We start from the raw sequence: 16,688 nt of genomic DNA, 5'->3' as shown, positions 1-16,688 counted from the left end.
CGAATGGCCAGCACCTCCTCAGTGACTCGGAGGACAATGCAGTGGACAGTGGAACGAGGCATGTCAAACACTCTGGAGACCACTCTGTATGATGTACCACTGGCCAGACAGAAGAGAAACACCAGGCTGGATTGTAACACCCCATCCGTGTCACCGTTCACTTCTCAGAAGATCCAGCAGCACTGTCAGGGCCTCCCTGCTCAGCCCAAAACCATTAAAAACCTCTCCAGCACTTGCACATCCAGCTTTATCCTGCAGTACAGGGGTCTGGTCTGATTTAGGGAAAGAAAGAAAAGAGAAATTGTTTAGAGCTATGACAAAGTAATTGGTAGAAGAAATATTGAGATACTTTAGTAATCTGCTAACTACTAATACCACATTGGGGAAAAACTACTAGTCATATTTAAAACCTTAGTTAAAGGGATAGTTCACCCAAAAATAAAAATAGTTCACCCGCTCTGTCTCTTGAATTCTGCAACCACACCTTTATTTCACTCTCAGCTTCTGAATCAGGAGGACTTGGCTGAAAGGAGCATTTTCAAACAGCCCCTGAAAAGCAAATCGGTCTATATCAGGAATCCTCAAATCTGGCTCATGAGACCCACTAAAGTCCTGCAGAGTTTAGCTCCAACTTTGATCAAACTCACCCACCTGTGATTTTCTAATGATTAGCATGCTCAGGTGTTTTTGATTAGGGCTAGAGCTAAACTCTGCAGGATCTTGTGAGCCAGATTTGAGGATCCCTGGCCAATATGAAACATCAGGTTCTGAAAAGTTGACTTTTGGTTTCAGCCATTCCAGTTCAATTGAGTGGCTAAAGCCTGGGTGGCAAATGTCGGTCCTGGAGAGCCGTCTTCATCCTCACTTGAACACTTGGCCCAAATACAGGAAGTGCGTCATATAAGTAGTCAAGTGGTCAAGTGCAAAACCGCAAATGTGGGTGTTTGGAGAAGTGTTGAGTGTGAAAGAGGAAATACTACAGAAAAAATAAAAGAGTGTGAAGAGAAGCTCACGTCAGAGTTTTTCAGATCTTGTTTTATTGCTTCATGCAGAACGACACTCAACACATAAGAATATTATTTACTGTTGCTTGCTAAGCATTACTTTTGCTTTCATAAATCTGTAACTTTATTGCAGTGTTCATTCAATTGCTTTAGACAATTAAAATCATTATATTAGCCACTTATCATTAACCTCAGACCATTGTCTAAACGATTTCTCAAAACTATTAACACTATTCTTGTGTTTCACTGTTCACTGTTTCACTTGTGCTTCAACTCTGAACACATATTCAGCTCTTAAACCATCACAATGTCACCACAACCGGCAGTTCTCACCGTGTGAACACTATTGTGCAACATTTGTACGCACCTGTAAGAACCACAGTGTGTGCAAAAAAATAACCATGTGCTGTGGGTAAAAAAAAAAAGAAAAGTTTGATAGTATATAATATGATAAAAAAAATGTATAGTATTCTTTTTATCTGGATACTAACTGTAAGCATGTATTTAAATTAAAGTAGTATTATGCTGCAAATGATACCAAAATAGACATTTAGAGATTAAATCGTATTCATTTACAAATGGTGGCTCTTCTGCCTTTATTGACACTGCATTTCTTTTTTTTTTTTTTTAAACAAAGCATCAGCTTCAGAAATAGTTTCTTTATTTAAAAAGGAAACAAACTTACAAAAGCATGTCTGGAGAGGGCAGAGAGGTTTGTTCCATATTACCGATAATATATTATTGGTCAAAAAGAGCAAAAACCAAATAGGTTAAACAGGTTAACATCCATGTTTCTTGTTAAAGTTATATGAAATCAGAATTGACCCTTTCTATGTAGACATAAAAAAAAATAGACACAAACACATTGGTGAAATGTATGGCAGTACAGTGTGCCAAATATTTACCATTAATGGAAATAATGGATAAAGACTGTTTAAAAAAAAGAAAAAGAAAAAAAAAGCAGCTGCCAAACAAAAAGAGTAAAATTAAGGAAAAATTGTCACAGAATCACACTGTAAATTTAGACCGAAAATGTTTTTTGAGTGAACAAAGTATTCATTTTATGTAATTCAATTGCATAACAATTTTCCATCCATTTAGATTACATAGTTTTAACATAAACAAATTAATAAACTTAATGCATCAGTCATCCGTGAATGAAACGGGTAAGATTTATGTAATAATTCACAGCAAAGTCCCCACACTGTTCAGTGTTCAAGTGTTTCCACACTACAGAGTGTTCAAGTAGCATTGAAGCAGTGTTGAAGTTAAGAAGATAATTATGTGATGATTGATTCTTCTTGATAACAGCAGGTGTTCATCATTAATGGTCACTGAAGGAAAGAGAAACACAAGAACTACAACTGACTTTAGCCACAGCTGAAGATGAAATCAACTAAAATAAAAGACATTAAATCTCTCAAGATCTGATTAAACAACTCCACAAACAGTTTTATCAGCTTCACATTACTAACCAGATTGACTTTATTTCTGTCAGACTTCTAGAGAAGCTCTTATTGAGAATTAACAGAGGTTTAGATGCTTTATTGTTTTGTTTGAAATCACCATCAAAGAGATCAGTGTTTCCTTTTGTTGGGCTCTTGACCCTTGACATTTTGGTGTTAGTGTTACACTTGTTTTAACTTTGTGTTTGTATTAAGCACATTTAGTTTAGCCAGTAAAACCAAGAGATAAAAATAAAAAAAAATAATAAAAAGTTGTGGGCAGATGATCTCCAGATCTCATTTCAAGTCCAATTTCTGATTATATGGATGTTGTATTGCTTTATACTCCAGGTGATATGTTCACTTTTTCATACAAGTATGAAACTTGGTACAATTGTACAGGTTTGGGCCCTGAACATTTTCAGAAATGTCAAAATCACTTCATGATTGCCATGGCGACCGTTTTACTTTCCACCATAACCAAATTATGTATTTTGTGTCATATCTCCTGAACCAAACATGATAACACAGAAAAGGTGATGTCTATCCCTATGTTTTGATGGTCATTGATTACAATGATACCATATGCAGCAACATAAACTGTTCAGATGAAGAGTTAATGGTGAAATCATCTGAGCATCACAGCATTTACAAAAGTCCATATTATTTCTATTAATTTGTCCTTTCTTTGATAATTAATATTTTATTCAATGATACATTAAAAGATTATTTTCAAGAATACTATCATATATTTCAGAGATATAGAAAATATATATATATATGTCTCAGGTAAGTGTATTTTTCCTTACCTCTCAGGCAGAGTGAGGTAGGCGGTAGTACTTGAGTAAAGTTGGTTTTATATTCGCACATTCACAACATTCACACATTTCCGCGTTCAATAACTTTCTAATTATATGTGCAATAAAGTTATTTTTTGCAAATTCTAATCAGCGACATCATTGTAACCTACTACATTTTTTTCACAATCAATCAAAATGGCCAATTATTGTTTTTATGGCATATTTATTTGCGAATGTCTGCTGAATGTCCAATGTAGTGTGATTAACAAAGTAATTGAATGCAATCACACGCAGATGGCAATCTTGCTAACCTGTGTCCTATCTGCACTTCTTCTGCTGCACCTCTATCATTTTCTGTGGGTCTCTGGAATTGTCAATCAGCTGTCAAAAAACTTCATTCTGGACATTGCTTCTCAGTCTACTCTTAGTATCTTGGTCTTGACTGAGACCTGGATTCGTCCAGAAGACTCCGCAACTTCCCTTTCTCTCACACACCCACCAATGTACTAGATTTCTCTAATACAAAAAATTAACCCTCTACCGCATGGTGTAGCCATATGGCAACATACACTTTGTGTTCATTTCCTTGCCACTGTGTCTTTAACTCTCTGGGGTCGGCTGTCTCGCCGGCGAGACAAACTCGTTTTTTTTAAGATCAGTGCAAAAGACACTAAAAATACTCTGTTGATTTTGGTCACACAAATAAGTGTTATACATCAATCGAAACTGTTAAGTGTCTACTTTTTTTGGGTACACTCACAATAACAACACAACTTTGTGCTTTTGGAAAAATAATAAAACAAACAGGGTGCGCTCTCTGTCTTCTCCGTCTCCGCGAACTGTTTTTAGAAACGCGTCACTAAAATGAACTGTAACTCAGCGAATACTCAACACAGAGACATGTGAGTTATATCTATAGAAAGCTTGAAGTGTATACTTTGAAATGAAGCAAGTCTTATCGAAAACATTCTGTGATGAAGTAATCTGTATGAAATCAACACGATGTTCAATCTGTCCCGTCTGACTCATTATCGCTAATGTGACCCCGCCCCCGCGCGGCTCACGCTGTTCATATGTAAATAGCCACGTGGTAAGTGCGCGCGTGCAAACGCCCAACACAAACAAAGAGGAGGTCCTTCATCGCGGCTACTGTTCGTTTCTGGATGAAGATGCGCTGAGTAAAAGCAGGATTTCCCTCGAAAGAAGAACACGATTTCATCCAGAAGAGGAGAGCAATCTGATGAGTAAGTAATGTTTCTTTTTTTGCATTAGTTAATGTTTTATTGTGACATAAACTTAAACACATTTTACTAGTTGGGTTTTTCCCAAAGGACAACATGATGAATGCTGTGCGTCTAAGAATGTTTAGTACATGTTTATTATTACTACTCTGTTCACAAATATATTTTAATAGCGTGCACAATAATAATTAGTTTCTCAGATATAAAATATCATTTTTTATAATACAAAGTACATCCTTTTATAGTACAAAGCATGCTTGAGTCTGTGGCTACATAATCATATCATAGACTACTATAAAATAATTCATACTAGACTATATGACTACAAAATCATAGTTGGGTTTTTCCCAAACTATAATTCCTGACTACAGTGTTTGAAATAGTGTAAAACATTTTGAATATGATGGGCAATTCATTGTATTTAAATTTATTATGGCGCGATGATGTTTTCATGCTCTATATAAAACAATAAAAGTAATATGAGTGTACACTGTAACATGATGAATGCTACGAGTCTTAAGTATGTTTAGTACATGTTTATTATTAATAGCCTACTCTGTTCAGAAATAGATTTTAATAAAGTGCTAAACAATAATAATTAGTTTCTCAGATATAAGATTTATTTCTCTTTTTTTTATGATAGTACAAAGCATGTGTGAGTCTATGGCTACAAAACATATATATATACAGATGTTCCTGATATTAACATGCTCACAAATGTTTTTTTGTTTGTATTTTATTGAATCAGATACCAGCACCAGATGTATCCTGATGTCTCTTCAAACTGTTTTCCTCTGAGAGCGCTGTACCAACATCAGATGTTCAACTACACTGATATTCTATGTTAAAACAAGCTCCTTCTCTACTGATTGTTTTTTTTCTTCTTGAATCCATGGAAAGAAGTAGAAACACTTAAGAGAACATTCTCTGGGGTTTTTTTGTTGGAAAGAGAAGACCTTTGTTTAGCCAATGATGTGCTTTGGTTAAGTCACGTGACATGCAGTTTTTTTCTGTGGAGCGATTTCTGACAGACTGGCGTCTCTTGTCAGTAGTTGCTGAAAGCAAACTAAAACGTCAGTAAAAAACAAGGACCAGCCCGGTCACATGCACAAAAAAAAATCATAGAGATCACCTCAGATAAGTTATAATGACATATTCACTATTCAAAAAAGTTTTTATGAAATTAGTTTTTGGTAAATCAATCAAATGTATGTGTTGCCAAGCAGCAACTCTGTGCAATAGTGGAATGATATTATTGCAATAGTTTAGCTAGCTAGGGGGTGCTCAGCCTCAAGTTCATAGTCTTCCTCTCATAAGATTGCGTAATGTTGAATTTTCATGAACTGCAGTGTTTTTGGTTTTATGTCAGTGTTTTATGATACATGATATACAGTGTTACATTTGTTTTAACTGTATAAATTTGAAATTTAAACAATATTCATGAAAAATGTAATGAAATTCAAAGAATATAAAGCATTCAGCTAAAAAGAATGGAATAAATAAAAGCAGAATTTGTTGGAAAGTATGTATAAGGTTATAAGTACCGTGTTAAAGCTTATAAGAACACCAGTTGAATCACCACAAACATTTCTGAGGAAAAATATTAACTATTAGTAAACTTACACTTATTCTAAGTTAGATCCACTATTGTATGTTGTTGCCGTATGGCAACAAATCATAAAGTACCTTAAAATAATATTTGTTTCCCATTTTTTTTTTATTTTTTTTTATTTTTTTTTACAGCACTTCAAGTTAAGCCATTCCAAGAAAAGAAAAAGAGTCAAATATTTTTTTTTTTATAGGTCTATCATAATGCGTGCGGTAGAGGGTTAAGTAGGCTTGACCAAAATTGTTGTGGGGAAAATCATTTATTGAAGATGGCAGTGAAGCAGTTCTTCAATAGTGACGTTAGCATGTCTTCCTTCAAACAATCTTAATCCTTGTATGAATCAGCTTCTCCCAAAGTTCTGTCTGTGGGATATAATTTTATACCTGAAGACAAAAGGGCTAGAAACAATAGATATTGTTAGGACCTTCCCGCTGGACATCCTGCAATCTACAAGACGTTCCTGAGGAATGCTGTTCCTTTGTTATTCTAATGGAATTGACAATTTCGGTCACACATTTTATAGACAGTGTTACATTATTTCTTTCACAGAATGACCAACTGAACTTCAACCACTCAGGTTTCAGAAGCGGCCCTTCAACTGAGACTGCTTTACTGTCGGTCAGTATAGCCCTGCAGATTGCAAAAGCTGATTCCAAATCATCAGTTCTTATTCTGCTGGATCTATCTGCCACTTTTGACACTGTGAATCATCAGATTCTCCTGTCTACCATCACCAGATCTGCACTCCACTGGTTTGAATCGTATCTCACAGGTAGGTCTTTCAGGGTTTCCCGGGTAGGAGAGATATCCAAAGATCATCAACTGGTCACAGGGTTTCCTCTGGGATCAGTTCTTGGACCCCTCATCTTCTCCATATATACTACATCACTGGGACCCATTATACAAGCACATGGTTTCTCCTACCATTGCTATGCTGATGACACACAGCAGTATCATTCATTTCATCAAGACAATCCAATAGTATTTGCATGGATCTCAGGCTGCCTGGCAAACATCTCGGCATGGATGAAGGAACATCACCTGCAGGTCAACCTGGCAAAGACTGAGCTTCTTATCTTGCCTGCCACTCCAACTCTACAGCAGGTACTGTAGGCTTCCTCCTTGTGGACAACATAATAGACAACTCTGGCCCCAGAGAGTGATTGTAAATTAATTTTACATGAAACATGTTTGAAATTTCATTCTGCATCTTCTGAGATTTCATTGTAATCTTTCTCATGAAGTCACTGAATTAATCATTAACTGCTCACCTGATTGTGTTGCGGTCTGCGGGTGATGTTAGAGCGTTGTTGAGAGAGAAAAAGAATGTATTGGAGAAACACTACCGCCTACCTGACTCTGCCTGAGAGGTAAGGAAAAATACACTTACATGAGATAATTTTTTTCTATATCTCTGAAATACATGATAGTATTCTTGAAAACAATCTTTTAATGTATTATTGAACAAAATATTAGTTAATTATCAAAGAAAGGAAAAAAATAATAGAAATAATATGAACTTTTGTAAATGCTGTGATGCTCAGATACTGTGATTTCCTTCTCACATTGATGATTTCACCATTAACTCTTCACCTGAACAGTTTATGTTGCTGTATAAGGTATCGTTGTAATCCTTGACCATCAAAACATAGGGGTAGACATCACATTTTCTGTGTTATTATATTTGGGTCAGGAGATATGACACAAAATACATAATTTGGTTATGGCGGAAAATAAAATGGTCACCATGGTAACCACAAGGTGTTTTTGCAATGGCCCTATTTCTGAAAATGTTTAGGGCCGCAAACTATACAAGTACACCAAGTTTCATGCTTTTATGAAAAAATGAACATTATTTACACATACCACCTGAACTATTAGATCTTGCAGTACTGTCAAATCAGATAACGGGAGTAATATACAAATCTCTTTTTGCACAAAAAGTTATTGTCTGAAGTAATACAAAGACCACAGACATCAAGAATCAGTATATGAATCTCAACAATGGTGACAGCAGAAGGCAATGAAAGTGATAAAGGGTGATGAGCCCTCTGGTGGCTGTCATGAGCACTCCAGGAGATGGCTGTGACAAAAAAAATATCATAATTTACACTCTGATTTTTCTTAAATGTTTTAGAAAGAAGCTGTTATTTTGTAGATAACTTCTGGATAATTGTTGTAAAACAGCTGTAAAATGTAAATCTGCATTAGCTAACAACAGCACACATGAGTTAATGTAACTAGCATTGCATCAGTAGCACCACCATTACTGCCGTTAAAAAAAAAAAAAAAAGCAACATGCAGCATAACATCAATGTTTCTTGGTCTTCTCGTGGACTGAAGCTCAGACTCTACTCTTCAGCACAATGACCCACAAAACACAGACAACAGAAACCCTTTCAATCCCAACAGAACATGAAACACTAACAGATCTCTCTAGATCTCAGCATCTTCACTTATTACAAACAGAGGTGGATAGTCTATGAGTCAGAAAGTAAAAGTCCTGCTATGTGTTTATTCCACCCATGAACTCAGCAGCTGATTTCACCAGAGGAGGAACCAAGTCATTCCTTTCAAGTCACAAGCAAGTCTCGACTCTAATTAAAATACAAATATTTGTATGCATTACGTACAGTAGATTAAAATTAATTCATTAGACCAACACTTTCTTGGCATGCTGTAATTTCACAGGGTTGATTATTCAAAACCTAAACATATAAACATAAAGATATAACCAGGCCAGTGCCTGATAATTATTTTGCCATATAAAAGCAGCTAACAGCTGTTTGCTGTACAACACCACATGCATTGCTACAGAGAGAGATCTAACACAGAAGTCAATGATGGTAGCATCATTTTAACCAATAAAACATCAACATCTGATCCTCTGTAATTCTCAATAACAGCAGGTTTTCATCACTAATGCACAATCATCATTTAATTAGACACTTAATTATCTCATTAACTTGAACTCTTTGAGGACTTGGGATTTGACTCGAGACTCGTTTGTGACTTGAAGGAATGACTTTGTTCCTCCTCTGGTGAAATCAGCTGCTGAGTTCATGGGTGGAATAAACACATGGCAGGACTTTTACTTTCTGACCCCTGGACTTTACACCTCTGATTACAAACCTCTGACTTTATTTATTTCATACAAGACTTTGTATTAAGAATTAACAGAGGTTTAGATGATGATGTTTTATTGATTAAATAATAAAGTTTAAAGTCATAGTTGTAGAGATAAGCATTTACTTTAGTTGGGTTCTTGATCCGTGACTTTTCAAAGTTAGTTTTTCTCTGGCTGCTGTAACTGTGTGTTTCTAACGCACATTTGTTATAGCAAAAATGTTCAGTCCCGGTGTTGTCAGTGTTAACCTTGTGTTCAGTCTGTTGCTCTGTGTGGACTTTTGCCGTGTGGGTTATTAAAGACTACTAACTTTATTCATCTTTGTGCATATAACTAATACTTCACAACATGTTGTGACAATGTGATCAATAACATCCAGTTTCTTCCCTTCAAACACAATGTTTCTGTGTTTTGAGAAAACAAGGATCTTTCCTCCAATGACTCTGGCTGTCTAGCAGCCGTCCTTTCTTACCTTCTCCAGTATCGGTCATGTGACCTCAGTTTCAGAGGAATCACTGTTGTGAACAGAGTTGAGTTTCCCCGGGAACAGTCGAGATTGAACAAAGAGAACTCTGTGAAGCACTTCAAGATTGGGATCAATTACAGAGAGCACCGGTACACCAGCATTTCATCTCAAGCCATTGGGCCTAATAGTTATTCATCAGGAAAGTGCACACTGTAAACTATAAATGTTTTAGTGTGAAATAACAGTATAATCCAGGTTAATAATTGCATCACTTTCCCAGTAATTTCACAGCAGAACTTCTCTTGTATCTAACTGCACTTAGAGATTTCTTGTAAACAAAGAACATAATTTCCAAGCTCCAAGATCCCAAACAAATAATAGTCACTAATCACAATTTTGGTGACTTCAAAACAACTAACAACTAAAACAACTAAATGTATCACAGTGGCACAGTTAAAGACAACTATAATGTGAATTCAGAGTAAAACAAGAGCAGTGAATTACTGTGATGTTAGCATCATTCTGCTGATCATTCACAGTTATTGATAAGAAAATGACCCAGCATGCACTCTTCACAGTAAATGTCTGTAATTAATTGTAAAATAATACTCTTTAATCCTGTGAATTCCTGACAATTTTTTCAGTGCACATATGAAAGGCATGAAAGGCACATATGAAACCAAAAAGGTTTATAGCTTTACAAAAGAAAGAAAAAATAAAGATTATGCTGATGAATTACGTTATTATATTTTGTTATCATTTGGAAGTGCCTTTGCATGAAGTCTGTTAAATGAATAAAAGTCTGTACATGCAATCAGTTTAGAAATCTCTTCGAAATGCAGCTCACTTTTATTTAATTGTTTTATCAACTCTACTAATTTGTTACTCTGTTAATTTTATTCAAATTATTAACTCTCTTTCATTTCTGTGCACAGCACATGCATACATTTGACATGGCGATTTGCAAAATGTTGTCCATAAGAGTTTTACTGTGCTTTCAACCACGTAATATTGACTGATATTAAAGATATTGTGCATTCAGCCAAATGTATATATTGTGTTGTATGTATTTGATATTTTATCTTCATGTATACTAAAAACATGTAGACATCTAAAACAAATCTTGGTCTTTTTATAGTTCTTACAAAACAGTAATAAGTAGATTCTGTCGCCATCTGTATTTTTATTTTATCAAAAGAAAAAAGAAAAAAAAAAATCTATTAATAGTGTTAATATTATCAAGGTAGGTAATTTAGCCTGCATGCTGTCCTTAATTGAGCTGACACTGATCCTGTGTTTATAGAAACAGGTGACATACCCTGGTAAAGTGATATGCTGATGTATGCGTCACCCATATGAGGCCCTCTTCAATATTTTACTCTGGCACTGTTAGAAGCTGCCAAAATTGGTTCTCCATCATGTAATACAATTACAACACATTTCACAACAGAATTAACAGAAGTGGTTTCTGACTAAGAATTTTCCTTTTTATTTATTTGTTGATTTTTTTTTCTCCATAATGAAGCTAATGCTTCAGCTAAATAATTAACCTCTGAAAAGTGCATTTGTGTAACTCTGCTGTTTCTCTGTTGTTCTGTCCCTTGCGTGCCACCGTTTGCCACCTGCACTTGTTAGGTGATCTGCTGATGATTACTGCTGTGTATTTGGCTTTGCTGCTAACTGCAGGTAACATGGCCCCATGGCTTGAGTTTCAGGTTTTCTCTAGTCATCATTACGTCCTCATAAAGGAAGAGATACAGAGATGATTTCAACCATCCATACTCAAAATTTGTCATGGGTTGATGTGTTAATTTATTGTTGTACTGGAACACAAAGGTACAACATCTTAATGTTCCTTATCACCACTACCCTGCACACACTACAATATGGACACTATAGGACAAAATTACCCTTCACACAAACCTGTACTCCACTCCTCAGCTGTTCTTTCCACCTCAGTGCTCACAGATAAAGTACTCAAACTCCCAGCATACTAACCCACCTCCCACAACTCTGGACCACACTTAAATGATCCCGGGGACAGCTTTTAGTTGAGTTTGTTTAGTTATTTTAAAAGTTAGCATACAAATTTGTGACAGGAAGTGTTTAAGAAAAATATTACATAATTAGAAAATTATGTTCATTAACAAAATGTATATGGTTCTCAAATTCCATTTGTACAAATAGATGAGAAAAATCATATAAATAATAAAGAAATGAAAATTACAATTTAAATCATGCACAGTTTGATGGTTCAAAAAACAAAAGATTTTTAAAATTATTTAATATTTAATATTTTAAATTCTTCAGCATATAGTGAACACACAGTCAGCCTGTCTGTGTTAAAATACATCTAAATCAAACATAAAATCTTAGTGCAACTAGTCCAAAAAACTAAAAGAAATTACCAATAAATGTAAAATCAGCTTTATACACCTCAGCTAACTAAAAATGATGCTTTGTTGAGATTACAGCTGAACGTAACAGACCTAGTTTGCATTTTCATAGCAATAACAAAAGGCCATTTCTCACTGTCAATATCCTTATATTCTGAACAACCAACATCGCACTTACATGGAGACCAAAAACTTCAGACAACTTCATCAGACATGTTTCTCCACGATGGAGAATGCATGGCATATTTTCACTTTTTTCCAGAAAATGATGCCCGTGTATTGAGCACTGCAACACTGAGTTCAGAGTTGTCCTTTGTTTGTTTCACACATAGTCTCTTCTGTCATAGCCTCCACCACCGGTCGAGCGAGACGCAGGATACGGCATCCGAGACGGGTTGTATTTTTTCTCCTGTGGAGGGCAGGAGCAACAAAGCAACGATCCCCCCAAAATCAGGAGCGCAGCCGCTGCCCAGCCGATGTAGAGCGCCGCTCCCAGCTCCCGTCTCCGGGCGTCAGGCAGCAAAGGGTTGTAAAAGTCCCTGATGATGCTGTTTGCAGACCAGGACACGGGAATCAGCTGCATAAGCCCAGCTACGATGTACAGCACGCCTCCTAAGATCATGACTTTAGCTTTGGACGACTCTTCTTCAATGCAGTTAGTGCACTTCGCTCCTCCGATGGACACCAGTACAGCCAAGACGGTTAGAAGGATGGATATAACAGTCAGGGCTCGAGCTGCTTGAAGATCCTGAGAGAGCGCCAGCATGGAGTCATAGACTTTACACTGCATCTGTCCGGTGCTCTGAACCACACAGGACATCCACAGGCCGTCCCAGATGATCTGAGCCGTCACGATGTTGGAGCCGATGAAGGCTGTGACCCTCCACATGGGGACAGCACAAGCCACGATGGCCAAAAGCCAGCCCAGCACACATGACACAATACCTATGAGCTCCAGGCCTAAAGACATGTCTTCTCAAAGGATCTGTGGCAGCTATGCAATGCCAGAGATGCTGGTAAAATAACTGAACAGCTGTGAGGGATCCTGAAGTATAAGCCTAATTTGAGCCAATGCCTCGGAGCAAACAGAGTGCATCTGTGACAAAACAAGTGTCCTTTATACCCCAGATCAGGTAGAGAGGAGGAGTCTGCTAGGATGGAGACATTACACAAAGGAAGGGCTAGTCACACCAGGACAAAAACTGCCCTCCATTACTGAAAAGTATTGGGAATTAAGAACAAAACATAGCTTCTTTGCACATCAATAGAGGCTGTCAATGCTTGTGCACAATGACATGAATTTATTTTATAAAGGTTAAGATGAAACAAGATATTCTTTTGAATGGATGAGTCATTTTACTGTACTCCCCGTGATGACCTCTTTATTAATTTTAAGTGAATAAATTATTTCAGTTATTGTAATCCATGAAAAGGCTGTGTTTACAAGGAGCTGGGTTAATACTATGTTAGTACAGAAATAACTAATTGCTGACAATTATTGCTTTCCATTTTTGATCGGAAAACAATAGCAAAGTTCAGTGTATGTTCAACTGCCTTGACTTCAACCATGTAAGTTTTAAAACTTTGCAGTTAAGAAATTAAGCGATTAATTAAGTGATGATTGTGCATTAGTGATGAACACCTGCTGTTAACAAACAGAGTCACTGAAGGAAAGACAAACACAAGAATTACTACAACTGACTTCAGCCACAACTAAGAGCCCAACTAAAGCAGACACTGATCTCTAACATGGTTACTTCAAATGAAACTAAATCAACATCTAAACCTTAGTTAATTCTCAATAAGATCTTCTGTAGATGTCTGACAGAAATAAAGTCAGTCTGGTTATTAATAAGTGGAGCTGGTGATGCTGTTTGTGGGGAGATTTAATGTATTTTATTTCAGTTGATTTTATCTAAGGCTGTGACTAAAGTTAGTTGTTCCTGTGTTTCTTTTTCTTCAGTGATTCTGTTTGTTAACAGCAGGTGTTCATCACTAATGCTCAATTATCACTTGATTAATCATTTAATTACTTAACGGCAATGTATATCTTCTTTTAGTGAACTCAACTGAAATAAGTTTAGAGTACTCATAACTGTTCGTTTTAAAAACTTAAATGGTTTAAGGCAATCAGTTTCCTCAAACGGTTTGAGTTAACCTAACATGTTGGGTTTTGCAGTGTGGTTGGAAGGGTTACTGCAAAAAAATTTAATCAGTAACATAATCCAAGTATCACAAGTAATGATCAATGATTACTTTTGGATTACTTCAAAGGCACATACATAACTAAAATCAAGAAAAAAGAAATATGATCTAAAATATTTTTATTTATTCTTGACAGAATATGCCGGTTTAATGTTATAAGTAATTTAGTTGTAACTATTTAAGGGGAAAAAAGGACACTGACCCTTCAGATACTCTAATCAGGGTTTATACAGACACTGTGTCATGAAATTCCAGGATTTTCAAACACTACCAATTTCAAGACAGTTAGTAATTTACTGTGTCTCAGACACCTGTTGAATTAGGCTACGTACAGCACGTTGCTATGGTAAATTCACAAGGAGAATTCACAGCATGGTGTTAGTTGCTGGATAATTAAAAACAGCACAAACAGACTCATAGATATTCATTCTTGCATTTTTGCTCATTTTAGAAACTATATCTGATTTCAAATGTGTTTACATAGCTGTGCAGTAAAATTTACACTCACCTGCCCAGGTGAAAAAGACGTAGTATTAAATGTATTAAAAATATACTTGAAATTCAATTAGTATGTTTATAATACACTGGTATTCCCAACATGCTTATTTGAAGTGCATTAAAAATATATTGAATTGCATTTTAATATATTTCTAAAAAGTATACTAGAAGTACTTTCTTATTAAATATATGCTTAGTTATACTTCTAAGAAATATGCTAAACACAAGTATATTTTTAATGTATTTATAAAAAAGCATACTAGAAATAAGTTGGTAATAAATATATTCTTAGTTACACTTTTAATGAATATACTAAACACAAGCTTACTTTTAGTGACGTTTTAGTGTATTTACAGAAAACATAGGTTATGTTACACTTGCTTAAAGTATATTTCATGTGTACTTTGTGTAAGAACATAACAAAATGATTACACTTTTAGTAGGTTTTTAATGTACTTTATATTGCAGTAGGCCTACACATGGTTATATTTTAAATATTCATGTATTTATAATTGTAATATTTGGAAAAGTACGATATTTTGAAAAACATGTTTAACATTTACAATGTACAAACCTTTGTCAAATATTATTAACCATTGTAATATTTAAAATATGTTATTTAATATGGGTTATGCTCATGGGCGGCGCTAGGGAGGGGCTAGCAGGTGCTCCAGCACCCCCAAGAAAAACCAAAGCACCCCATAGCACCCCATAAAAATGAAATAAAATAAAAACATTTGACTCAACTACTGCAATGCAATAGGCTACAATGTGATGTGATTTACATTTCGTTTTGAAACTCTTCTGCCATTGTCTTGTCTGTCTCACCTTACTCTTCTTGTCAGTCAGCTCAACTCACTCTCCTCACGTGACAGCTTAAATGAAATCTGGTCTGTGATGCGCGACTGTTCGGTGTGCTGCATTTAGCAGCCGCGTTTAGTTCTAATTGTTGTTTCTGTTCTCTAAACTGAACTAAAGTATTTTTATTGCTATTAAAACAAATCTAAATGACGGTGAGGGACTGTGCTTAACACCAGTATCACCGCCAACACCGTTGCAGCAAGCCTAATGCACCTACTACATAATTAGAGAAGACATTTTTATTTTTTATTTTTTTTATTTTTGTTTGTTTGTGTGTTTTTTTTAATAGGTTTTCAAGATTTCTGCTAATTTATTTTGTCTGTGAACTGGTTCATTGTTGTGAGCGCTCCATTTACGGAGACTGCATGAGGTGACAGAAAGGACATCCAAAAATGACAGGAGTATTTTAAACTCATTCCTCAGAAAATAAATAAATAAATAAAATTATTGCGCTAACGCCCCCATGTCATACAGTAGGCTACGCGATAATACTCCCACTCCTCATAAACATTTGAAATGCGCCTATATAGCGATTTTATTATTCATATAAAAAATAATAACAACAACAACATGTTTTGGTCATATTTACTATTAATTGCCCAGCTCCCCCTGTCATTGATCTAGCACCCCCACAGCACCTGCGTTCAAAATTCTCTGGCACCGCCCCTGGTTATGCTACTTTGGTTGATTAGGCTGTTGTTCATTACATGATACATTAATTGTTATAAGCTAGGTTTTTATAAATTTGTTCAAGCTTGATGCCTTTATTTTCTATTCTGAAATTCCCACAAGGATTTCAACATCATATCTGAAAAGAAAACAAACAAACAAACAAAAAACATTTATTTGTGTTTAAATTCAAACAACACAGACTAAACCTGATTGGTTCCAGAGCCATTGAACGGCTCTGATTGGTTCCTATGATAATGAGCTCGCAGCAGAGAGCTTTGTAAATCAAATATGATGTGCATGCAAATGTCCCTTGAATGTGCATATAAGTCTAAATTTAAACAGTATTATAGAGCGATCGTGTCTC

The 16,688-nt window shown here is 35.7% G+C and overlaps 1 protein-coding gene across 1 annotated transcript; it reads right to left on the bottom strand.

The window, feature by feature from the left end:
- Positions 1-12,410: 12,410 nt before the first annotated feature.
- LOC131520908 (claudin-3-like) lies at positions 12,411-13,200 on the bottom strand. Its single transcript, XM_058745451.1, has one exon. The coding sequence runs from the start codon at positions 13,056-13,058 to the stop codon at positions 12,411-12,413; it is 648 nt and encodes a 215-aa protein (XP_058601434.1). The 5' UTR covers positions 13,059-13,200.
- Positions 13,201-16,688: the final 3,488 nt, after the last annotated feature.

The sequence above is a fragment of the Onychostoma macrolepis genome, chromosome 15 (genome assembly GCF_012432095.1).
Source record: "Onychostoma macrolepis isolate SWU-2019 chromosome 15, ASM1243209v1, whole genome shotgun sequence".
Taxonomy (NCBI): Eukaryota; Metazoa; Chordata; class Actinopteri; order Cypriniformes; family Cyprinidae; genus Onychostoma; species Onychostoma macrolepis.
The sequence above is the reverse complement of the archived record's forward strand: the minus strand, read 5'-3'. Positions and strand labels throughout refer to the sequence as shown.

Excerpts from the sequence above, each read along its gene's own strand:
- LOC131520908 (XM_058745451.1), bottom strand. The coding sequence starts at position 13,058 with ATGTCTTTAGGCCTGGAGCTCATAGGTATTGTGTCATGTGTGCTGGGC.